The 26,989-nt window shown below is 40.1% G+C and overlaps 1 protein-coding gene and 1 long non-coding RNA gene across 6 annotated transcripts in view; one reads left to right on the top strand and one right to left on the bottom strand.

The window, feature by feature from the left end:
• The first annotated feature begins 3,322 nt into the window (after positions 1-3,322).
• Positions 3,323-26,989, top strand: part of ndrg4 (NDRG family member 4) — a 61,938-nt gene continuing 38,271 nt past the window's right edge. For 2 of the 5 annotated variants that reach the window (XM_037107427.1, XM_037107428.1), the window contains exons 1-2: positions 3,323-3,450; positions 6,998-7,071. In XM_037107427.1, the coding sequence (XP_036963322.1) occupies positions 6,998-7,071 (74 nt within the window). In that variant the 5' untranslated portion in view covers positions 3,323-3,450. The remainder of the gene's footprint in view (positions 3,451-6,997; positions 7,072-26,989) is intronic. The other 3 variants (XM_037107429.1, XM_037107431.1, XM_037107430.1) reach the window with 2 other exon arrangements.
• Positions 14,313-23,908, bottom strand: LOC119024540. Its single transcript, XR_005076497.1, has 3 exons — positions 23,860-23,908; positions 22,003-22,164; positions 14,313-16,969 (listed from the first exon to the last, which is right to left on the bottom strand). It is a non-coding gene; the product is annotated as an uncharacterized LOC119024540 (long non-coding RNA).

The following is a 26,989-nucleotide window of genomic DNA, read 5'->3' on the forward strand; positions in this document are numbered from 1 at the left end:
GTGTGGGACAGCTAGGCTACATGTTATATAATGAGACATGGATGCTTTAAACACTTCCATCTGAATCATATTAAATGTTCCTTAATCATATGCTTATCTAATGAAGGGCTGAGTCATACATCTATTGCAATCTAAAACATTCAAATTAGATTAGAGCCTGGGGTGATTGTTTAATGCTGATCAAGACAAGTTAGATAGCAGAGAGTGTTTTGGCAAGCTCTCCATCAGTTCGAAGCAGCTGTCTCGTCAGGCAGACTGTGGTGTGCTAAGTAGGTCATACCAGCCATGAGAAAAAGCAACATTTACAGGGCAAGAAAAGGGAAGGATGGTGGGAGGGATGGATGAGCAGAGAGATGGGTGGCTCCAGTGAAACAAACACAGTTGAGTTTGCCAATTCTGAATCATTTGGGAAAGTTCTTAGTCTGAACAAAAAAGTTTCAAGACAATATGATTGTTGAAAGAATTATAAATCAAGCATCAAAGTGCCTGTCACAGCTCATACATGTGTGAAGCACTTTGATTTCATATTTTCATTTAATCAAATGATGCAATCAAATACCTACCATGCATAGGGAGCTAATACTCTAATGATATTCTTCGGTAGATTCTTTTGGCACCCTACATCATGATTCAGTGCTTGGCTGTTTTTATTTGCAATATGGAATACAACAACATGACTGAAGTTGGATGAAAGACAAACATAATATGATAAAAAAGAGAGCTCATGTCTATAACAAAAACAGAAAAAGCGGGATGAAATGACCAAATAAATGAGCGAGTATCTACTTCAGGGATGAGAGAGAAAAAAAAACATGGGGCGAATATGGAGGAGCAGTTACAGAAATAGTCAGGTAATCGGTCTAATCTGCCCTGTTGTTTCACAAGTGTTACTAATTTTGACATGGTGTCATGTTTTTGTGGAGGATTCCAACAACTCATTTTCAGTTACCCTCTGAAGGTTAGCACGTTTACAGAGAATATATCTGTTTTAATGGAAATAGGAACTAGCTGATGGACTATATGATGACACGCAACAAGATTTTTCTTGCACGACAACATGAATAAGCTAATTTAATGAGGTTATTAGGCCATGGGTGAAGGGTGAAATGGACTGAAGGCTGTCTCTTTAGGGTGGCCAGTATGTCAGGTTAGCATAAAATGAGCTTGATGGCTAAGCTGCGGGAGTTAGCATATAACAATCGAGTCAGCAATTGGACATATTGTCTGCTTCCAAGAGCAGGAGCAGGGCTTGTAACTGTACCTTGTCAGTGAAGCGACCTAATAAACATGAGTAAGCTTTCTGGTAATATTGTGTAAACCATCGATATCTTGAAAAAAGTGGACGCTGCATGCCAAGGTCTTGTTGAGACAATCACTGAGACTACTGTCATTTCCTCTGCAGATATTTAACCAATCTCCCAGGCAACCACCGCATTCACCACCGCTTCTCTCATATGCATTAGTTTGAAATCTTTCAACTTTTTATGCCTTCCTTTTCTTATGCTGCCGGTCAGTCCTGTATTTCTTTAGCTCACAAAACGCCTTTTGACCTGGTTGTTTCTTCAAATGGGTAAACGGAAATCATGTTTAAGATGCTGACAATATTGGAGATGTGAGCAGGGGGCTGAAACCAGGCTTTGAACAGAGAGACAGTCATACAAACATTAAAAGGTGCTATCTGTAAGGAAAGTACGTTTTTTGAGTCTCATTCCCATCTCATCAAATATTGACGCACTGGGTTTCTAAACCAGTGCCGTTGGGACAAATGGAACCTTTAATGCTTTGTTACTATGGATTCCACTGTTTTTTTTGCCCACATCTGCCTGTGCTTGACTTGCATCTATAGTTTTCTGATGAAAAAAGCCTCTAGCTTTTTAAGCAGGGAAGGGCTGGGATGGAGTTCCACTGATAGGCGTCTTTCTCCCATCCAACAAAATTAAATAAATCTGACGGATCTTCATTGCCTTGGTTGTCAGCTGGACAACAAGAGGGAGGGAGGTCAACAGCAGGCCATGATGAATTTACTGTTTAATCACACCGCAAATCAGACAATAATTAGCTAGCTAGTGTGCTATTTTGCCAACTGTATGTTTGTTCATATCTGGCGTTACGGGGTAGTGTGCGTGTTATTCTTGCAATTGGTTTGTAAAACAGCCAGTGTCGGGGCTGATACAGCAGATTGCGAGCTGTATTTTCCCCAGTAAACACACTGACCTCTTTGTAGGTTGCAACTGCAGCTAGTAAGTTGACCATTCACGGGGCAGTTCAGTTGTAGTCAACCGATCAGTTGCAGAATAGGGCGAGTCTTGCAAGAAAACCAGTGAGTCCATAACAACACAGCAATATAAGGTGCTAAGAAGGGGCCATCCACACATCAGCCTAAACCTTTCTTTATTAAATCATCTGAAAAGGGAGGTCGCAAAATCTGTAGTGTTGTACAATCAACAATGTTTTACAAGGCCAAAAAAAACCCTTATGACATATGATATTCAGTGTAGTCTATATTAAAGTTTTAGCATGGAGTTCTAAAGTCAGAGCCTCATGGATGTTGAAGCTATCAGTGTTCACATCACTTCATGCCCCAGTTGCCCAAACATGGTCAGTCCCTTTGACGGCAGCTTTAACCAGACAACAAAGCTCTTCTGGTTGCCTGCAGGCTGTTGTGTTTCTCTGCTTCTGTGTGTGTGTGTGTGTGTGTGTGTTGTGTGTGTTGTGTGAGGATGTCTGCGAGCTGATATGGAGTCCCTGGGTGTCAGAAATTGGATGACGATATTTTCTTTTGGATCAGGAGTGCATTTATTCCCATTTTGTCAGCGTGTTCTAAAAAGCATGAGTAATTTTAAAGCTCATATCCGCCAACTGCAGTGTCCTGCTTTCAACAGCAAGATGAACACACACACACACACACACACACACACACACACACACACACACACACACACACGCACACACACAAAGATTTCTAAGCTCATATATACACATCTAATTCACAGCCAAAATCAACTTTCCCTTTTTTCTTTTATGTCTCCTCTCCTCCTCTTGCCTCCTTGTCTCCTTCCTCGTCTTCTTCTTCTTCTTCTTCTTCAAGTCTTCTCATTCCCTTCTTCTCCTCCCTTGTCACTCCCCGCTTCTCAGTGTTTTGATCTTCAGTGTGCTGCATCACTGGTGAAGCCACGTGCTCACTGTTTATCATCGGGAAGGGGAGGGAGATGGAGAAAGAGACACAGAGTAGAGAGAGGTGGACTCTGCATCTCTCTCTCTCTCTCTCTCTCTCTCTCTCTCTCTCTCTCTCTCTCCCTCATTTTGTCTGGTGCACCCACAGAAACAAAGACTCGCCGACGTGCTCTCCTCCAGTCCTTAATAGCCTGAGGAACGCACACGCGGGCACAGAAACCAGCAAACAGCCGAACCAGACTGTACCCACCGGAGAAGCTCTGAACTACACCACAGGTACAGTAAAGCTTTTTCTATCTGGAGCATGATTTGTTTTTAAACAGTTTTGTTGGAAAATGTGTGTGGAGCAGTTGCCCCGAAGTGTTTTTGTACCAAAACGAAGGCTAAAACAGTGCATGAAGCTGACATGAGCATTATATTTTCACTTTGTCCTTAATCTGTCCAGGAAAGTAAAACGTAAGCTCCCATATTCTGTGGCTTTGTGACAATAACAGACGGAGGAGGATATAAAAAATGAGGACAGGATTTTTGGCACAATGTGTGTGAATACTTTATGCCCCCCTGCTGCACGCACACACACACACACACACACACACACACACCTCCCATCGCAAGCTTCAGCACTGGTGTGAATAGCACGTAAACAGGTTAAATGTATGGACTCTGCATGTAAGAAGGTGCGCCATTTACACTACAGCAGAGCCTGTCAACAAAGCTAAAAACACCAGTATCTGCTCGTGACTTCACACTGTGTTACATTTGGTATTTACAGTGAAATAAACATGGTCGGTTGATGCGTGGATGTTGCAGCTTCTAGAAAAAGTCCACTTTCAAACACCACAGATTAAAGTTGGTATATCTGCAGAGACGAGGCAGCAGTGTGTGTTTTCAAACATAGCGCTTGGTTTTGCAGCAGACTAAGGTGAGTGAATGATGAGGTGAAAGTCATAAAAGTTGATTGAATTTGGTGCGGACTTTAGTGGTGCCCCGACTCTCCCTGCATTTACGAAATGCTGCTGGCACCCGCTGTCAGACTGAGGCTCTGAAGCATGATGGCACTCAGAGGGTTTAAATGCCTGTACTCCATGAGGTCGTAACTGATGATAATAACCTCACATTTTCCTCTCTTAGCAGAAAGATGAACTGAAATGTCATATCCCAGTCAAAACCTTTGTAAATGCAACAATGTCAGTGCCCCATTTTCATGTAGTCTTACATAATTTCTCTGTAGCACCCAGAACCCCGCCGCTCTCATAGTTTCCCTGCAACGAGCGGCTTTTCACCTCCCGTTTTAAAGCTCTAAAACTTATTGTCATTTTTCACTACAGTGCTGCTCCTTCAGCACATGAAACAGCCTCTGAAGCTGAGCCTGTCTTCTGGGAGCGGGTCTGTTTCTCAGCTCTGGGTTTATAAATAGAATTACAAAGAGCAATAGACTCCTGCTGTTGTTCCTACATGAGCGACACGGAGCCACACGGCAATGTTGGCTTCATCATTGCTTGTGTGAGACCGTATTTGAAGAAATGATATCAAAGGGGGTTTTAAGATTGCTAACTGTTTACCAGAAGCTTCCACAAATATGAGCGAGCAAGAATCTACAGTAGAATTCAAGTCGAACGGAAATGAAATTAGTTTGTTTCTTCAAATGTCATTCTTAATGATTCTTTTGACATGTATTTGGTCAAAAGTAGAACTTTTAGAAGTTTAACATTTTTGAACCTCCGGATCCATCGTCTCAAAGTCAATGGTTTTCTTGAATAGGTTTTTTGTTCGATGACTAGTTAGTTAGTCAACAGTAGATCATGAGATTTTCACATTTTATTCTACGACATTAAACATGTCAGACCCTTACAACTCCAACTTTAGGACCTGTAGATTGGTCATTAGTAAAGTGTGCATAGTGAAGCGTAGTAGAGCATACGGCCATGATGTAGCTAGTTCGTTCATAGCTTAATGTTAGCTTTTTACTTCTCTTGATTGCATGTACCCTTCAAAATTCTGTTAAAGGTGCAGCGGATGTTATTTACTGCAATAACCCAAAGTCAAAATTGAAAAATCCCTTTGACTTTTTCATTGAGGGAACCAAGGAAATGCCTACTAAAATACATCATCCTACCATTGCTGGATAACACTGTTAGCTGTTACACATCCTAAGTTACTCTTCGACTTCCTATGTTAGTTAATACTATCTTGATTTTTTTTTTTTTTTTAATCTCAGGGTCAAAATTATGACGGTCTTGCCATATGTAGACCCATGAAGGAGAGCCAGCTATAGTTAGCTGGACCTGTGCTGCAGGATGAACATCCCAAGTGATGCGTTAAGCACTAAAATAGCATAAACAAAAAGTAACCTTTAGCTGGACTCAGGATTAACTTCAGCCAGTTAGCAAGCTGCCTCTTTTCGAGTGACATTCTAGCTTAACAGCATGACTGGTTTTCCAAGGTTTTCCAAATTGAGTGAGTTGATAAGGGAAGGACTGCCTAAAAGGTTTTCAACTGGTTATGAAACAGTTTAATTTCATACTAAGACCATCATTCTTTCAGGTTTTCAACTGGTTATGAAACAGTTTAATTTGATACTAAGACCATCAGTGAGAACACTGGCTGTTTCTATATAGTAATCCTAAAAGCCTGTCACCTGGTCTGATTCTGAAATAAAACCAGTTTATAATGGCTGAGCGATAAATAATGTTGCGATAAATAAGCTGTCTCAGCCCGAGAAGAGAAAGCTGCTCTACCGAATCCGCTAGCATGTAACAACGTGTATGAATGGCACTAAAACAAAGTTTATTTTGTTTTAGGATCATCATATTACAATTATTAGTGGTCCAAAGCTACATATAGATACATTAACTCATCACTACGCATCCTGCTAACACTGACTGCTATTGCCGGCCAAATCAAGATTTTTTTGCTCATACCGCTTTTGTCCACAGAGTGCGCCAGAATCAACAAAAAAACAAAAGTTCATGGTAGCTGCTTTAAGTTAGCGGCTGCCAGAGAAAACACTATCTGGGCTGGCTTAAAAAGGAGGGAAAATGTTATTGATGTTTTTAGGATATCTGATTGTGATGTGTTCCAGTCAGTAATGGCACCTCCCGACAGCAACAGTTAGTCAGTTTGCGATCAATACCCACGAGTCATTGATTTTTGTTTTAGTTCTTTCCCTTTTGGAGCAACTGTTCTTGCTCCTTGAGTTCCCAAAACTCCACTCTCAACCCCCCAAGCCCGGGGCCCCCCAGCCACCCACCCACCCACTGGCATTTCGAACAGTTAAACAATGGAGGCTGGCACTACAAGTGGGACGCTGGCAAACACTGTGTTGTTTTTACCGTGTGTTGCATGCTGATGTATTTGCTCTTTGCTAGATGTTTCTGTTGGAACTCTGCTCTGATTAGCCAGTGTCCATTAGGAAATGCTTGAACAACGGTATTGTTAATGTAAATTAAAGTCTTCATTCTGGCCACTATTAGAGGCTGATTAGTAGATAGCTGGAGTTAATGCAGCTTTAGCGTCCTCACTGCGCAAGCTACTTTTGTGTTCATTAATTAGAAGATCTAATAACTAGAATATCATCAGCACTAGTCACAGTCTTTTTCTATAAATTGTAAAAAATAAATTGTTAACCTTCACATTTTTCTTCCCTGTCTCTTATGGCCCTTTTCCCCAGGATCCTAATCATACTTTCTATCTGCTCTGTGTAGCTTTATTGCATGAAGTCTCCTCTTATATTTCTGTGAATCGTTTTACTGCCTTTGCACCTGCAATGCAGCAACACCAGTACAGTAGCTCTTGTCTCTTGTATTTTTATACCCGCTGCTAGATGGGGCCTGGATTGTTTTGGAACTTCCCTCCCAAGGCTGGCTGCACGGTTCCACAGAGCCTCCTGCAGACCATGTACGTAGGATCGTGAAAGCTATGTACCTACCTACATAACGTACCATACCGTGCCACACAGGCCTCTCCTTTATTCAGCCTGTGTGGATTTATCTATGGCATCTCCGTCCATCCGTTCCATTCTGTCAACCAGTCAGTCCAGTGTTTTCACATATTCATTTTGCAGCGACAAGATAAATTCATCATTTACCCAATCGTGCAATTAATCAAAAACATGATTAGCACAGCAACAGGATGATCTGTCCATCTGTCATCTGACAAATATCTATTTAGAAAATATTTTTTTAAAATCACAACAGATACTGGGAATTAGGCTGGGAGCAAAGCCAGACCCTGAAAATGACAATCCCCTCAACAGCATTTGGTGGCAACCAATTCCAGGAGACATGCTGTGTCGGTGAGACTGCTCCAGCCAGACACGTTTTCTCATTCTTGTAATGTTTTTCCATGCATCACAACCCAACACAACAAATAGTGAGTTTTGCCAAACCTCTCAAGCTCATTCACTTGTGTTTAACTCAGAGTCTGGCTAAGGTCCATACTGGTAAAAAAGTAATAGGAAGGACCTCTGTTTGATGCTGCATCTCAATGTTAATACAGCTATTTCAACTTAAAGGAAAAGCTCACCCAAAAACGAAAATTCAGAAATTATCTACCCACCCTAGCACCAATCGAAAACAGGATGAAGTCGTGCATTCCACTGAACATTTCTGGAGCTTCAAAGCAAAATAGTTTTGCAGCACGCTCCTAAACAACTGAAGTAGATAGGGAATTCTCAGGAAAATCTAAACGCAACAGAAGAAGAAGATGAAATGGCTCCGTACAGCTCGTCCATAAGTCTCCTGAAGAGCTCAGATGTCAGATAAATTTGAAAAGATGTTATTGACTCCCTTTTAAAACTTCACAATAGCCTCTAAGCTAAAAAAGCTTGTGCACCATTTCTGAAGTTGGTGCATAAGGTAGACTGTTCAACAAGGGTGTAAATTGTGTCTTTTCAAATGAATTTGGGATCTAGGGGCTTCTGGAGACTCAGAGAGATGACCTGTATAGAGCCATTTTGTTTTCTTTTTTTTTTTCAGTTGATTTTATTTATTTTTTTCAGTTGAGAACAACTCCCTAGAGACTTCAGTTGTTTAGGAGAATGCTGTAACACTGTTTTGCTCCAGAAATGTTTTTTTTTGGGACTACAGAACTTCACCTGACTTTCCATTGGCATGGGAGTGAGTAGATAATGTCTGAATTTTCATTTGTGGGTCAACTTTAAGAGAATATAATAACAAACAAACAAACTAACAAACAAAAACTCAATGACTGCATTACAGCATGTACAATTTAGCAAAAGTAACTCTTTCAGACAGCAGCTAATGCTCTCTGTGTGGCAACATTACGATCTACTGTTAATTACAAAATTTTGAAGACTGCTACAACACTTTTATTATGTATATTACAGATTTTACGCTGTGATAATATATTGACGTATTAAACAACTTATTTGTGAGACTTGAACCTTAAGATTAGATCTACTAACTAGCTTTTCCTGGAGCTTTTGACATGACAGAAATCCCATACATGATGACAAGACAACCAAACCATCTCCATGACAACAGAGCGATCTTCATCCACTGATGAAAAAGTGGTGTTGAAAGCTCTGAAAAAAGCTAGTAAGTCATTTACAAGGTACAAAAAGGGGACTCATTCTTTTTTCCCAGATAATCCATCAAGTGAATGATGAAATGTAAGAACAGGATTACCAACACTGGTCCCATAATTGGTCTGGATTGGGTGATTTTAGGTACATCTCACCCTCATTGGTTGGCATTACTATACCCATGAGCAAAAGGAGCATCACAGCATGTTCTACCATCCCATACACACACACACCTTTTTTTCCCCTCAGTGTGTGAATTACCTATTACTGTTGCCGAGCCACTTTGAAATAGCAGCCTGGCATCCTTTGTGAACGTCTGAGTCAGTCTGGTGGGAACTGCATGTTCCACACATTTCTGCATGCACTATTATTACACATCAGTGTGCACGCACTGCACATCCTCAGCTTAGGAACTGCAATAGAGAATAGGATATCTGTAGTCATAATGATCGTCTTGGTAAGTTCTTCCTCATTAAGATATAGTGGCACATTGATCCTGTCAGAAAAGGCAGATGTACTTTTTGTAGTTATATGATCACAGCAGAAAAACCTTCACGGTCACAATGTGTTCAGAGCAGATGTCACGGCGTGTTAGTGTCATCCAGTCCGTTCATTATGTGAATGCTGCTGCTGACATATTGGTTATTGGCTGTCTGCGCTGTTACTCTTTGTGGTCGCTAATGGAGGATGGCTATTAAAATGGAGGATGGCAGACCAGGGGCAACAGCTCCATGTAATGTGTGGAAACGTGATTTTGCCCTCGAGATGAGTTGTTCTTCATTATGTAACTAAAGATACCTCACTCTCAAAAAAAAGAAAAAAGACGAGGAGAGAGATTTGAATGTCGATTGATTGAGATCGGAACCGATATATGAATGTGATATAAATTGTATCCGTCATTTTTGCATAACAAAAATAGCCTTGCCCTGTCAGGATCATGATCCATGTAGCTCAAAATAACACAAGTGGTGTGTTTATGTATCGCCTTCTAAAATTCCTCTCGGCTCAGAGTCTCAGTCAGATGTTGGTAAAGGCTTCTGTATCGTCATCATAACATGTACATGCTTAAAATGATCATAAAAGAAAAGAAAAGTGCAATGGATGGAAATAACGGGATGAAGATCAGTTGTCTGCCAGTCCAATATAAGCGGGGTTGGGCAGTGGCAGTAGTATCTGGACATCTGAGGACATTTAAATGCCAATTTAAACATCCAACAGCAATGTGCCTTCCAGAAAAAGTGTCCACATTAGTTTGGATAATCCACAGGTCTTATTGTTAGCAGCCGTAGTCACAGTGACACTCCAGTGTTTCTCTAAACAGATGAGGCTGTTGAATGTTTTCGAATGTCACAGGATAGGAAACAGACGTATCGGAAAGATGACATCTTAAAGGTCCTGTTTGCAAGGAAAGTTGATTTTTGAGTCTCATTCAAATACCGATGCACTGAGATGGTGGCCAGCCAGTAGTACAACCGCAAAGCCTCAGTATTAGACGAGTTCTACCATTTACATGTTATTATTTTGATAAAGAAGCTATTACTAACATCGGTGAGGTACAAAGCATGGCCTGTTGAGCTCATACACTGTGAAGCTCCGATTCAAACAGATCATCAGAGACTAAATATTACATTTCCCCCCATATTAAATAGTACTTTAATATATTCCTTAATAATAGTCAAGTTGCTTATTACGGAACAGCCAGTGGCTGTAGAAAACTGAAAATCTATTTTAAAGTAACCGTAACTAAAGTGCTGTGTTATATTATGAATTGCAATTATGAAAGTAATGTTAAAGTTAAAGTAAGCATTATGTTATGTTAACTGCTTTAAAAGTCCAAAAGACCACTAGCTATAAGATAACTTATCATTACACAGTAAACATTTTCAAATGGCTAATGTAACAAAGTAACAATTAGATTACTGGCCATAAGAAAAGCATATAGTAGAGAACAGAGGTTTTAAATTACTTTAAAAAAAAAAGGACAGAAGGTACTCTTTAAAAAATGTTTTATTTCTCTCATTACAATAGCCTACATGTAACCTATTATTACACACGCCTGATAACCACCATAGTAACAAGTCAAGTCACGTCCGTTGGACTGTTGAGTTCTTCACTAAGAAATCACAGTCCTGCAACATTAAACTACTTCAGTAAACCATCCACAGGCCTGTAGGCAACTGAGAGAGACGAGAGGGTCTCAGTTACCATGTCATGTTCCAGTCTGCTCACATATGGCCAATAAAAAAAGGGGGATTGAGTACAAATCGTTATATAGAGCCTCTTTAAGATCTACTCTAAAATTCCCCTTCTGCAGTATTGATAGCCTCTTATCTCACTACATGATTTGGCTTTACATCTTCATACCCACTCAGACAGGGTACTTGCTGCTGTTGAGGCTCAGGGTTATGGCCTGTATTCAGTGGGCGCTCTAATAAAACCGTGCGTCTCCGGAGGAAGCGACTGTAGTTTGATCAGGAAACCATTCATTCCCCCAGCGCGCTCCACTGAGCTTTGCTCCTCGACATCTGGTTCTCCGTTTGGTTCAGGAAGGAGTCCGGCAAACACTCCCCTCCTCTCTCCGTGTACTGCTGGTGGCCACACACTGTCTGCCCGTCTGCCCTGCTGGCAGCCACCCTGCAGGCCTCTGAGCGGACCATAGAAACACAACCACTAGAATAAACATTTGGTTATATTTTTTAGTGTGATTGCCCGGACGATCCAACTGTGCCATTCAGCTTGAGCCAACAAAAATACAAGTGATGGTGTTGGGGAACGTGGTAGCGAGCTGTGATTGTAGTGACACCAGTAGGTCACAAGTGATTAGTGATACATACTAATAAAAAATCTGGTTACCTGGTGACAGGGCGAAATGACCTTTTAAGCTCGAAGCTCATGTGTTTTTAACCTTCAGACGAGTTAATAACAAGCCAGTGAATGTAATGAATCACTGGTGAAAGAGTGGCAGACTCTGTTTAGTTCCACTGTACTGTGCAACTAACATACACTGCATCTCCAAAAGTGTCGGGGCACCACAACGTTAAACCTCTGTGTGGATGTTGAACGGTGACATTACAAAACCGTAGCCATTGTTGCTATAGCAGCCTCCGCTCTTCTGGGAAAATGTTCCCAGCTTTAGTGGGGTGGGTCCAACACTCTTTGCTGGCCAGTAGGACACACACTTCTTTACGATTATGGTTCCTGTCATGTTGATACCGGAGAGGGCCTCCTACATACTGTTGATTCAAAGTTAAAAAAACAAAAAACATTATGGTTTCTAAAATATTGTTTGATGTAGGATTTGGATTTCCCTTAACAACACCGAAGGGCCCAGCTCACTTGATGAGAAACATCCCCAGACAGGGATTCTCATCCAGCAGCAACAGCTGGCACTATGCATTAGGACAGATAATGTTCTCCCAGAATCCACCGAGTTAGATGTGTCCATTAACATTTGCCAGAGAGTGCAGCGTGATGCATCACCCCAGACGAAATTTCCACTGACCCAGCCTTACACAACTCTGGCCTGTCATAGATCAGCGTGACCTTGTATGTCATGGAGCTCCTGACGAACATTTACTGTGCTGAAATGGCTTCCCCTTCCCACCCGCGCTTTCAAATTGTGAGGCTGGCATCTATCGAGAGGTCTCTACTCCTAGATAATTCTGCTTCACCATCCTCAAGTGTTGACTCGGGCAATCCACCAGAGCCATGTGGGAGCAACCAAATACTTATAATGACCGGTTCTGCACAAATGTTGTTCAGTGGAGATTGCACCTCTGTGTGCTTGTTTTAAATTTGGAATTTAAATACTTTTTGACTGGAGACAAGATGACTTGAATGACTTGTCTGTGTTCATGTCATGTTTTTAGTTTACTTTGTTGTAATGTGCCTGAGAAGCTGGGAGGGATTTACTTTTATTAAGAGGAAATGTAATAATCAAGCTTTGATAAAGTTATTTTTTCTTTTGTTTGATTACATTTATTTCATTGAATACCAGTAACTGAATTCAAAAAATCATCATGCTGAACAGGTGAAATAACTGGGTCAATAACAGAACTATTGGACAGATACTAAGAACTTCTCCTCTATCCTTATAAACACTGGATACTGCAGGTAAGACTGCAGTATCTTGGGGGGAAACAATGACTTGACAGAACCAGGTTCTTGACTTAAATCAACTTGCCCTGAGGAAAAATCACTTGGAACTTATTTGAGACTTTAAACAACATTATGTAGAAATGGGCATTTTGTGTGATTTAGCACCCCCCACAGTTTCAACACCACAAATCCCAGGTCTGTAACAACCTGTCAGACATGATGTAGGTGCTAATTACAAACAAAACTCACCACAACAATGTTACGTCTTGAAAAACCTCTCAATGAAGTTACACAGTGCAGAAACAAGTGATTCACCCAATCAGAAGACACTGTACCATCAAAATGACTTTGACGCATTATTTTAAGGTTAAAAAAAATTGGTTGTGTTCATTGGTTTAAATCTCATGTCTGCTTTACTGTTCATAGAAAACCAATATGTTTTTTTTATTTTTTAAATTGCATCAATTTTATGTAGTCTCATTGTAAACAGTGGATGATAATGTTAAAAAGTAAAACTTTTCCACAAGAACTTGTGTTTAGAAGGGAGAATTTGCATGAAAAACAAGGATGCAGTTCTTCTTGATCTGTCCTCCAGGTATCCTCAGACGCTGACTGGACAAAGTGATGAGAACAGACAGAAAACAACCGAATCAGCACATTTTCCAGGGCGCTGTCTGCAGGGCTTTAATATTAAACACCAGCATGTTTTTGGCTTAATGTGAATAGCTTTATGTCCTTTGGCTGTTGAGCCTAATTAAATGTGTATTATATTACAGCTCATGTGATCAAACAGACTGCTTGATGTTGGGTCTGTTACATAACATTACTGTTGAGAGCATGCAAGTACACCATGTTGGAGATAACAGCTACAGTGTAGGTGACTGTAAATGTTTTATTTTAGATGGCTGTTACACAGCACAATATGGTTTTCAAAAGGGGTAAAAGCTGTCCAATCAAACTCAAGCTCCAAAAGCAGTTACCACATCCCTAACTGTGGGTGAGGAGTGACAGTGCTTAGTCAATCCTGATGTGAGCCCCACTGGCCTCTTGTCCATGTTCCATTAAGTTGGCATTAATGTGCAAACGAGGACATGAGAAGGCTTCAGTGTAATCACGGCTCCAACCTCAGGCAGTGGCAGCTCTTGATCCAACCAACACACACCTTCAAAGCTAGGAACACATTTTAGATTAGACACCAGAGCAGTTTAGTTTGTAGGCAGGTCATAGTCGCTGCTTGTGCTTAGAAAGGTTTCAGACTTTGAACTCAAAATGTAACTTCCCTAACTACGTCATTTTTACATACGTTTTTTTTTTTTTTTTTTTTTTAAATAAACAAAATACAATCTAATTCCACTCTTATAGTGATATATAATATATATCTAAATAAAACGCATCTACTTATCATTAACTGTATATGTAAAAATGGAACACAGAAAAATCTGTAGTTCCAGATTAGGTAAATTTTTAAAGAACAAATTCTTCCGCATAAAATTAATAAATCATAAAAACAAACTTTTTCCCAACCCAAAACATTCAGAAGTCTTAACTCATGTCTACAAACTAAAATGGAGACAACGAGCGTGACTGAGTCAGTGAATACTTACACTATCCCAAATGTTTCCAGAAATGTTCGACCTCGGTCTGTAATTTTACTCAATTTAGCAGTGTGTGTCATTCAGTCGCCTGTCACATTAACTTCCAGGAGAGACTCAGGAGTGATGAAGGAAGTTGGTGAATGACATCCCAAACACATCCCAAAGAACACATCTCGTCCAGAGTCACGTCAGATGGATTTTTATCAGCAATGTTGACAACACGAACAAATAATTCTATGATTCCATGCTAGTCACAGCTTTTGTTTTGTTTCGATTGACACCTTGAGCAGAAGAAATTACATACTGCGTGTTTAAAAAAGTGAACTTAATTAGTCTCCTCAACAGCAGAGAGAACAATGCTTTTAATCCAGACAGGCTTTTAGTCCTAATGTACCCTGTTCCCCATTTAGTGGATAATAAGTTTCCTGAAACCTGCACTATATTGGAGTTTTAATTTGAAAGGGGTATTAAATGAGAGCTCTTGGTTACTTGTTTAGTTGCTTATTGACTGACATGGCCTGTCTCTCTTGTCTGCTTCAAGAGGGACAGGCCATGGAGGGGGTTCTGGGCTAGAAATAACTGTTAATCAGGTGACATACACTGATACCACCATGAGAATCTACAACTAGACCACCGATGGCTGCACTTTCTTGGGAAGCTCAGCTGGTTTGAGGGCTGTGAAAAACTTGATGCTTTTACAGCTCATTCACAGAGTCAGTGATTACCTGCTCTCGTAATAGCTCTTATCTGCAAGAGAGGAATTTAAAAGGCTTGAGTCATTAGAGATCGCCCCCATTTGGATTGTCTAGACAGAGATTAAAGCAATAACCCAGAGGCACAATGAGCTGTCGGCCCCTGTTGAGTTTATTATGACAATGTAACTTACACACTTTTTAAAAAAAAAAAAAATCATTATTATTTGAAATTAGTTATTGCTACCTGACCAAAGAAATTCAGGAAGATGTGTTGGTCTGTGTGCTCAATGTTTAGCCTGTGTAGACTTGTAGACCAACGTTGAATTTAAAGACAACAATACTCGTTAATTTCCAAACCCTAAAAATGAAAACTATATTACAGAGGGTGTGAAAACAATCTCTTCACATGGTCCAATCAAAGGACATCCTCATTGGAAAAAAAAAAACAAAAAGTCAACCATGAAAGCAGCTGATAATGACCCATATTGACATTTCTTGTTAGGCAGTGACCTCAACTAGTGTAGGGATGTACTGTGTGGTTGGGTAAACAAGCACAGAGTTTTCACCCAGGAGACAACTGTTTGTTTGTCTATTAATATAGTGAATACATACAATACATAATTGCAGCCACTTATATTAATGTATGTACGTTGGTAACTGAAGTTATATCAGTGACAGTTATTTCAACCCAAACAAGGATGTTTTCCTAAACCTAACGAAGTAGTTTTGATGCCTTGACCCGACCGTATAGCTCTCTTGCAGAAACCTAACTGAACATCAGGTGTATAACACGGCTGTAGCTAGTATATTGTGATGATCATGTTGTTGTATCCTTGCAGTGGTTTACAGGATCACGAATGAACTGTGAACCTCAATATTACAGCACAATATAATTTTTTGTGTCTCATTCGTGTTCAGCAACTTAAGTAACTGATGTCCCTTTTTTGTATCCAATGTTTCTTTTTTCATATTCAGTCAGAGAAAAGCTGCACCTGCGTCTGATTCTTATTATGGGATGTTAAATTGGTTCCAAGTAACATTAAGAATCCAGGCCAATACTCAGAGCAAATAAAGGAGGAATACTTGAGATTTTGAACACATTTAGCAACACTCGTTTTACCCCTGCACACTGACTGCCATTATATGTCCGACCCTCACATGTCCGATGTCTCGCCCTCTCACAGCTCTGATGCCGCCACTGAGGTAAAAATAGAGCGGTGACTGGACACTCTCTGTGCCCTCTTTTGTTTCACCTGAATACAGTCGGTACAAATGCAGAAATGCACTGCCTTCAATCCAAAGATGAGGCTGTTTTCCTTACTGCCAGAGACACTGACTTTTTGGATACCATGTGTAACAGTTTTCAGAGACGCGAAGCTTTCATCTGACAGCGCAGATGAGTGAGCTTTTTATGCCAGAAGAGGAAGCGCTGCTGAGAATTTCAGTCTGGAGCTAATAGCTGATATTTAATATTTAATCCTCCGCTCCGACATTGATATCTCTGCTCTGGGTAGCTTCTCAGCCACAGAAGACTGCTCCACACATTCAGCAGCTATGAATAATTAAAAGTTTCATTTCAAACGGTGCTGAGAGCGGAGTTACTAACTGATTTAAAGACACTTGCGAGCAGTGATTCATGATTACAGCGCTTCTGTTTTGCTTAAAGGTGTGTAAGAACATGCGCGTCAGCAGGTGTATCTGTTCGTTTTGCATGTGTGACCAACATGTTGAAAGGATGGTGAGAGGAAGAATGACGTGGAGGGCAGAATGTTGGATCCTGTCGCTCAGGATTAACTCCACTCTGCTTGACTGGAGGAAGATCCTTCAGAGGTCACATCCACTCCAATCAATAACACCAACACCTAAAAGACATCAAGTTAACAGGAAGGAAAATAAGACAGGATCCAAATGGACATGATGCGGGTAGAACACATAAGGCTGGTTAGAGATCAGCCAGGCCTGGGCAGAATTGATTAGCAGCAATGGCCGCACAATGCACATTGGTTAGATTCGTGTCAGACTTGATGCCGACTTGCTCTGACTTCATGCTTATTTAGGCAATGGTAGTCTCACAGGATCGAGGCTGCTACAGTGTTTGGAGCGAGGTGCTGCAGTTGCTCTACCATGGCATGATGGGAAACGCCTGACTGTCACCTGATCTAACAGCTGATTGGTTTAGGTGTTGACTCGACTGGATGACGTTTTCTAGAAACCTTTTATTTTGGTTGAGTTGGAGAGATTTTGATCTGAATTGTTTGATTTTGAAGGTTTAGGCTATTTTGTTAACAGAAGATATACTGTGTGGATGATGTTGGAGACTCAATAGCCCACATTCATATATAGAAACAGCACACAATAAATGTTGTCTACATTAACATTTGACTGATTTAAATCAGCCTGTAAAATATTCAACAACACAAAGACTTGATTCAGATGTGAAACCTCGACAGTATAAACGTATGTTTGACTTTTAATGTATGCAGTTTTGTTATTGTTGTCTGAGAGGGACAGGTCCGCTCAGATGATTTCTAAACAGAAGCAAACTCACATGATGCTAGTTTTACGTGAGAAATTATGTAAAATGGAGGTTGATCCATACACAGACGTCACAGACTGCCTGTGTACAGCTTGAATTGGCTGTGATGCCATAATTTACAACAACTGAAGACAGATATTTTGCACTTCTGATCATTTCAGAGGAGCATTTGAAATGAGACAGTGAAAACTAAGAGCAGCTAGTAATGTCACTTAATGCCACTTTAGTTGATCGTATAGAGGAAAAAATGATCGTACAAATACAATGATTATTGTTGATTTGGCAAAGCTGGCACAGTTAAAAGTCAGAGGATCAATCCAAAGTGATTACAGTGCATCCTCAAGGGAAAATGAATGTGTGCAATCCATCCCAACAAGTCAGCTGATCACCAAAATCATTACAATACATCCTCTCTAGAAAGTTTAGTGCCAATCCATATAGTGGCTGCTGAACTAGTTCACTGACTAAAATGTCTGACCAGCTGGTGGTGCTATAGGAAAGGTCAGAGGATCAACAAAGTCAGTAAAAATCCATATTTTGGGTGTCGAGGACGGCTGCGTTTCATGACAATCCATCAAAAGCTTGTTGGGATATTAACAGTTAGATAACTCACTCAAGCACATGCTGTCAACATACACTGCTTGTAAGAAATGTGCAGTATGTTTTTATAACTTGAAGTTTTCTAAGTATCAAAGCTGCAGCTTGCATTTTTATACGCAGTTTCTATACACAGAATTTCCATATTTTGACTGAAGTGAAGTATCTGTAGCAGTCTCTCATTTTGTCCTTGTACTTTAGCAGTCAGTCCTTCTTTGGTTGTTTATCAGCCTTTAGCAGATTGTGAATGGAAGGGACAAAGAGAGAGCATCCACATCCTTTAGAGGGCCGTCATCCTCTTTGAAGTGTGGCAGCCATATGTCTATTAATGCACTTGAGCAGAGTCAGTGACCTTGTACTGTAGCCTGACAGAGCTGCAGGTGGAGAGAGGGGAGACGAGCCTCAGCACTACTACTCAACATGTTTGAATTGTTGAGTGATCAGCTTTTTTTTTTGGTATGTTGAGCAAACTAGATATGTGAATGTGATTTTAATGGAAAGTGAATCAATGGGACATTTATGTTCCACACCAAGATTTTAGCTCCAGTGCTTTAGTTAAAGTGGTTTCTACTATGTTTTTATTTTACTTGTTTTTAGTTTTTATTTTTGGACAAACCTCAGAACATCTCAGAACATCGTCTGCCAGTGGAAATCTCTGTCTACCTGTCTTATCTGTCTCCCTTCCTCTTCCTCTCCGCCTCTGTCTGTTCGTGCTGTCCCAGTTTCCAGATATCGATTCAGTGATTGTACATTAGATCAGATGCCTCCCCTCTGCATGGCTGTGCAATTGATTTCCTGTGTGACAGGAAGCTTCTCTCTGAGTCTCTTTACTGTCCCAGCATCTACTTAAACTGCTCCACAGTCACTGGACGATGGAAGCTTCCTCCCAACCTTCCATCAGCCACATGTAACCTTTAAATGGGGTCACTCCTTTAGAGTACATATATAGATATTGTTGTACTGTACTGGGACTTGTACCCTAACATTTGGGTCTTAAAGCTGAACACTGCTAGTGTTCTAAATTTGCAAATTTCATTTTTAGTTGGCCACTCAGTATGACCTGTTACTGTCAGGCAGGAGATACAGAGGTCAGCGTGCAACTTGAATTAATTCAAGATCTCCTTTATGCCTGTATCACTTAGAGTTTTAATCCTAGCTTCAATATGCAAAGGTTGCAGAGAATTCCTGCAGCCTCCAAGCACAAACTGATTTATGCCTCAGGGCGAGTATTTGATGCCTTTTTTTGTGTACTCTTTGATGTCTTCTGTCAGCTTGTGCAACAAGAGGCCAAATTAAAACCAAACCTTCTGTACACCCACCCAGCACAAAGAAAGGACATAAATCAAACATTTGCATATATTTCGCAGCTGCACTGTGAGTTTATGATAACCAAACAGAGCTGGCAGGATAGTGAACAGTGGATGTGGTCGGATAATCTCAAATGGGACTCCTTATGAAAACTAACGTTGCTCTTTCCGCTGGATGTGTAAACAGAAATCTAAATGTATAATAAATCAGTATTTCGCTTTCAACTTGATGCAAAACGCTGTACTTCATATTCCAGCCTGTAGGTGCCGCTTGAAATTCTCCAAAAACTGAGAAGAGACAGAGCATGCGCAACATGCTTGCGCACTGGATACAGATAGACAGTAGAAGGAGAAATCGAACAAAACAAGAAGAAGATGAAAATGGCTGGTTGGTCGTCCATAATCCTTTTCCGCTCAGCGTAGTGGCAGAGGAGCATAATATTTTGCCCTAGTAACCCTAAAAGTGCCCAATATCTTCTGCGGCATGAACACAAGCACGTAGTCCGCCATTTGTTGTTGCTGTTATGAGACGTCGCAGGGTTAAAAGGTCGGAGGCTAGAGGTCGAGGGGTGGGGTGATGGCATCATCGATACGCAAAGTACGTGGATTTGCTGTCCACATGTGAATACAAGGGCTGCGTTTTGGATTTTTCCACCCTGAGACCCAGTTTCAAGAAAGTGCGTTTACAGGATCCATGTGGACAATCAGCCAAAATGATGCAAAACATGTGCATTTACACACAAAAGTGCTTCCATGTGGATGGGCCATAGCGTTAGTTCACTGAGCAGCAACATACTTCTATTAATTTTCCTCTCCCCACATATCACAAACAACAATGCTACCCCTACGGCAACTCTGAAGGGGCACACCACTTAATTGCATTCTCTGGTGGGGAGCCTTTAAAATCGCCATGTTATGAGGGTCTGGCAGTGGTAATCCAGGGCAGTCAGCCATCGGCCCAACTCTAGTTCATACTTGTTCATTGTCTAATTTTAGGCTAACTCTGTGTCACTGTGATGTGAGCCACCTCCTCTCTCTGGCCGACCAACCAATTCTGGGTGAACACGTCACTAACTGTGCGCCACGTGTGATATTTTCCAGGAAAGTTGCCACCGACACCCAGTGTACATCTTCGGTATTACATCAAATGCAAGCACTTTCTTCAGTGGGCCATAGGGTAAATCATCATTGTGTTACTTCATTCAGTGATAGGTAGTCACAGCTAAAGCCAGCCAGCAAAGAGAATAGTTAGCAGCAGTTGTGAGTTAAAGCAGGCTACCAGAACTGATGTATGGGTTGGCTGATATCTGTATCTGTATTTTGAGGACCATTGTGTGTGTATCAGGTGATCTATCAAATGAGAATATCAGAAGTAGCTATTGTTCAGGTTCTACTGGTGATATGTTACCCCCTACTTTTTGGAGCTACTCTGGCCATGTCTTACACATTAGACTTTCAAAATGAATTCCATTTGTGAACCGACTAGATTCCTTCTTGTCATTATAGCAGGTTCATTGAAATGCCAACATCTTGACACAGATTCTTCCCTTTCTTCTGAATTTCTTTGTCATGTGATAGCATTGTGGTTGTATATGTGATGTGTTGGAAGCTTTATGGGTCATCTGGGAGATGCTTTGTGTTTAATAGAATGTTCAATCAAAAAGAGAATCTTATCAAACGTATGTAAATAGATAATGACTAGTTCTGGCGCGTGGTGTGATACTTGGAACAGTGTAAGGTGTATCTGTCGCGATGATGATGGTTGTAAAGCCTTAGAAGTGAACACACCTTTAACCTGCTCAGTCTGCATTAGAATTGCAGAGAAGATCACAGCTATCAACAGAGACAATACAAATGAAGGTTCTAACCCTGTATGAGCTGGAGTAGGAAGAAAACAAAACAGAGAGAAAAGGTTACAACGCTGCTACTGTGAGAGGTGTAATTTTGCCAGATGTACTTGTGAACGGGAACAAAAGATGACACTGTAATTTAAAGCAAGAAAGGATACTGTGACGATGTAAGGTAAGGTATGTACTTTAGTGTTCATACATGGTGTCAGTTCCTGTACAACTACAAGTAAGCAAATCCAAATGTGGCAATACGATTTGGTTGAAAGCACAATGATAACACACAGGGTGTGTAATTTTGTCGAAAAAAAAAGCAGTGAGGAGAAGGTAAGCCAAATCCAATGGGACTGGGCTTGGTTGTCATAGAAACCCTGTCTGAGCAGAACTAAAAAGAAAAGGAAAAAAAAAAAAGAAGAAGCAAAGGAGGGAGAGGAAAGAAAAGAGGAGAGGTCCAGTTTGTTCTCTTCACAAACCGCTGTCAGAGCAGACTCCTTCTCCCCAGCCTAGAGAAGCCTCGCTCTGTTCTGACACACAAAACCTCTTTTCTGGCGCCGGTTCCCTCATGAGGAGCGAGGACACAGAAAACAGGCCTGTAAATAACTCCTCACCCACTGACACTTTGGCTGCCCGACCACAGTTGGTCGAGGGATGAAGAGAGGCTTTGAAGTCGGGCCTTCCACTGTGGAGAGCGGACTGTCGCGGCCACATACCTCACTGCTCAGCTCAATGGCTTTCCTGGCAGCGCCGCTCATCGGATATCATATACGACTCTGCATGGAGGGGGTGAAATGAAACACAAAGACTGAGCGATACGGGGAAGGTAGGGAGACCAAATACAGAAATATATGAAACCGTACCAAAATAAAAGCAGTGGAAGGAATGATATAAGAAGTTGACATACACTATATGGCAACACATTAGCTATCTATATGATAATGTGGAGTATGTAATGAATGATATCTTCCCTCCTGATCCCCCTGAAATTTACGCCTATGGTGAAATCTTATGAAATTTTTTTTTCACACATTTAAAAAGAGGACAGGATTTTTGATTCTTCTACTACATCACATCCCCCATATGTACAGTTTATGGCATCATCACCTCTTGATCGTGGAAGGCCTAAAAGGTACACATTCAGCACCTCAGTATTAAGGCTCCTGTAGAAAATGACAGGTTGCCAGCAAACTAAGCTTTGCTGTGCATGGTGTTACTTTAAAGGTTTGGTCTCCTTGTTTTTGAGCTTGTGAGCGCCCTCGGGCCTGAGGGGGGGAGGTCTGACTCACCTGTAGCCTGAGGTACGGATTGTGTAAGACTCATGTGAAGCAATGTCCTCTACCAAATGTCGTGATAGTATGCTGTATATGTGTCAAGTGGAAATTTTGACTTGGTGGAGCCACAAATGAAACATTATATTCCCTTAAATTCTTTGGAATCATCCTCAAGGAACCATGTGCACTGATCAATAGGCTGACTGACCAACCAAAGGCTAAACCATACTTATCTTTGTACAACATTAACATTGATTAACATTCCGTTGATACATCAACGGAAGACAAACGGATGATTTTGTCAATCACATACAAGAAACTAGAAGAACACCATAATGACACACCACATCAAGCATTAAATCAGAGGAGGACAGCACTGGTATCGTTCCAGCAGCAGCAGTGGCGTCATGAGGCCAAATATAGCCGGTGTAATTCAATGGTAATTGATTTCACAAGCAGCTGCCTTACATAAGCATGTCAGAATGAAGAGATGGTGAGAAAGCGAGAGATGAGATGGGGTGGAATGAGGAAAGAGGAAACAGAGGGATGGGAGGATGAGATGGAGTGAGAGAGAAAGAGTTGGGAGTGATGGAGAGGGTTAGAGAGAAGTGCTGGAGTGGCAAAAAAAGACGGACAGGGAGCATGTAGAGTAAAAAGAATGTGGACAAACTGGCTGTCAAACAGCGGCGATGAATTAAAAAAAACATCACAAAAAGAGGCAAGAATGCCAAGGCAAGAACAGCAGACATAACGCCTCGGCTGAAATAACACATTTATTCTCTGAGCTACATGAAAATATTTTGGTCTTCTTCGCACCTAAACGACTTAATATGTTAGTAGTAGATGACTCAAACATATATATATATATATATATATATATATATATACATGTTTGAGTCATATACGAATATATAAATATATATATATATATTTACGAAGTGAACCCCGATTTACGAAATTAATTCGTACCAGAGGGTCTTTCGTAAGTCAAAATTTTCGTAAGTCGAAGCACCTTTTTCCCTATAAATAGCCTAATTCGTTCCAGGCCCCCTACCAGTTGTGTATTTCTTCTACAAATATGACTTAATATTCGAAAAAAACACTAAGAATATTCAAAAATACAATCTGAAATAAAGAAAATAATTTATAAATGATAAATGTATTAATAAATATCAATAAAATAAATCATGTATGTACCTTTTGAGTGAGGCGATGCTGGCTGAAGACGAAGTTCTTGGTGGAGGAGGAGGTGGCGGCGGAGGTGGTGGAGGCTGAAGAAAGCATACGCATGGATGCATACATACGTACGTGTACATGTACATAACATTATGGAATTTAATTCTAAACATTAAAACTAAAACTTACATTTACGCTAATTCATGTACGTACGTACACTGTGCAATGATATTTTTTTAACATTTTTTTAAACTTATAATTTTTTTTTTTTTTTTTCTATTTTATAATTCTAAAGTAACATGAATTTTCCTGTATTTGTGGGATTTTGTTACGCAGGCATTGTGGCGTACCACGGGCAGAAATATTGCTGTTAAGTGCCTTTGTAACTTGAATTTTTCGTTAAATGGGGACTTCGTAAGCCGGGGTTCCACTGTGTGTGTATATATATATATATATATATATATATATATATATATGACCACACCTTCGTCACCACAGTTAACGTTGGGAAATGGTTGCTGTTTCTTAGGTTTCAGCAACACTAAGTTCAGGAAAAAGATCATACTTTGTATTGAAACATACGTAACGGAAGTTACATAAGTGACGTAAGTACAATACACATTAACTTCAGTTAGCCTACTTGTGTATTAGAGCAAATCATTCTGAATTCTTGGTCACAAGATTGTGACTTGCGCTGTGGGCTTTAACAAGAATTTGTTAAGACTTTTACCTTTAAATTTGCGCTTATTCATATTTTATGTTTACAAAGGATGATGAACTGAGTGAACTTTCGTTGTACATGCTGCAAAATGTATTCTCATCAACTTCATTTTCAGAGGCAGTAGGGAGTGTTTTCAGCAAAAAAATAAATAAATAAATAAATAAAAGAATTAAATGCTTTGATGAGCTGACCATGATCTGTTGAGCTCCAGACAGCAACACCGTTAGCGACCTTCAGGCAGCTAAAGAGCCAGATATCTCTTCTAAGAGCAAAACAGAGCTAAAAGAATAGTGAATATTGGACTTTTACATGTAAATATTGAAAGTTTATTAGGTGACAAAAAACATGACACCAAATCAATTACTTTTTCGGTGTTGTGGGGTTTTGTGTACATTTTTGTGTTGATGGATTCGTAAACACACGAGCTCTAGGGAGGAAAATGTTTTCAAAGGAATGGAAATTTAGAGACGACCTAGTATGATGTACACAGATGGTCCTGGAGGCACAACTGTAAAGCAATAGAAGCGGTTATATAAGAAATCCGAGGAGGGAAAAACAAGGGTTTATTGAGGTGAAATGAGGATAATGAGATAATCCTTTTTTACTTCCTTTTAACATCTTTCATGCTCAAAGCTCACTGCTGTGCTCTCTGTCTCATGAAATGTGGGCAGTGTTGTGTTTAGATTCTTTGAATAATCCGTCAAAGAAGTTTGAATGTCAGTAGGTGGAGTTCTTCTCCTTGTCTGCCCGGACACTTTTGGCTGCGACTGCTGCTGTTAATCATCTGGTTTCATCATCAGTTTTTTTTATTGCAGCTTTGCACAGTTCACAGACTGTCTGATGCACATCGGGGTGATCTCCCTGACACTCTTTTACTGTTTCCACCTGAAACGATTAAATGTGTCGCCCTCAGTTTTTATTGTTTCAGGTTGTTTTCTTTGTCCTTTCCTTTCTTTTGACAGTAAGGTACGATCACAATTTACAGGAGCAGCACTTGTGACATTACATGAATTCCAATGAATCACTGTCCTCTTTACATGCAAATACAAATACTTAAGCAGCACTGACATGCACGTACCCAAACGGATTTCCAGTCTAGCACAGCAGATCCTATAACATATATTTATATATATATATATATATATATATATATATATATATATATATATATATATATATATATATATATATATATATATATATATATACATGGTCGAACTGCTTTCCAAAGATGATGTTAACATACAACAAGAACAGAAAAAATCATATATTGCATACATGCTGTTTGTATACAGTATGTAATGAAAAAATACAAAAGGTAATTACAGTCCTCTCCACCTGCAAAAGATAGTGACTTGTTCATCTGTTTACATTTATAACCATTTGTGGTAAGTAGAATGAGCAGAGCACTTCAGAGATATTCTTCAACCAGCTGTCGCAGCCAACTGAGACCATGACCTCGTCTGTTCAGTCATTCTGACGTCCTCCAGCTATCCCACGAGACAATGAGCTGCGGTTTTTATCTACAGTTACTTCAACATCTCATCCCACATGCATCCTGCCTCCTTACTGCATCAAGTTTATTCCAGTCATCTACCAAAATGTAACTTCTGAATCTCAGTTTGTTGACTCAGTTGAAATTTTACATTGCTGATATCATAGCTTTAATTTGTAAGATTATTATTTGTGTCGTATATTTGTTACTTATCTCCTAAGGTGTGGGTTCTCTTGCAAAAGTCTCTTTAAATTTGTTCTTATTGTCCCAACAACACAATCCAGATAATGATAATAGTCATTAGTTTAATGAATGGTATTATAATGAATTTAATAGCAGACTTAACAACAGATGAGTCAGTAACACCCCAGTCTCCCCATAACTGTCCCCTCCCTGTCCCAGTGAAGAAGCTGAGTAACATTGTGTCAATGACACATGCCAGTTAGCATCACTGCAGGGAGTCTGTCGGGAGTTCTCTGTCTCTCTTGCTCTTTTTACCGTTACAAAAAAGAAAATGAAATATTTATTAATGACATAAACTCAAACACAAATTATTCTCTCACATAATAATCAATGAGGCAGAGTATAATTAAAATAAACATGTTATTCGAACAGATACGTCTAGTGCAGCAGCAGCTGTCTGTAAAAATAGTCTATATTCAATGAATGATTGCCATGTATTAAAAACAGTTCTAAAAATAAAAATAGCATATGCATGTTTATATGTGATATAGTTCAAATTCAGCTATCACTAAAGTAGAGTGTTTGGTCATTAGCTTGGTACTCTCACTCCCCTGCTTTGCAGTAGGAACAGAGGAAAACATTTCTGGTGCATGCAGACTGTGTGACTCAATACAACTCTCAATACAATCAGAGAAATGTTTATATTTTCTGGAAATCAGAAAGTTAAATCGCAATGACCATATAGCCTCATA

This window comes from Acanthopagrus latus, chromosome 8 (assembly GCF_904848185.1).
Source record: "Acanthopagrus latus isolate v.2019 chromosome 8, fAcaLat1.1, whole genome shotgun sequence".
Taxonomy (NCBI): Eukaryota; Metazoa; Chordata; class Actinopteri; order Spariformes; family Sparidae; genus Acanthopagrus; species Acanthopagrus latus.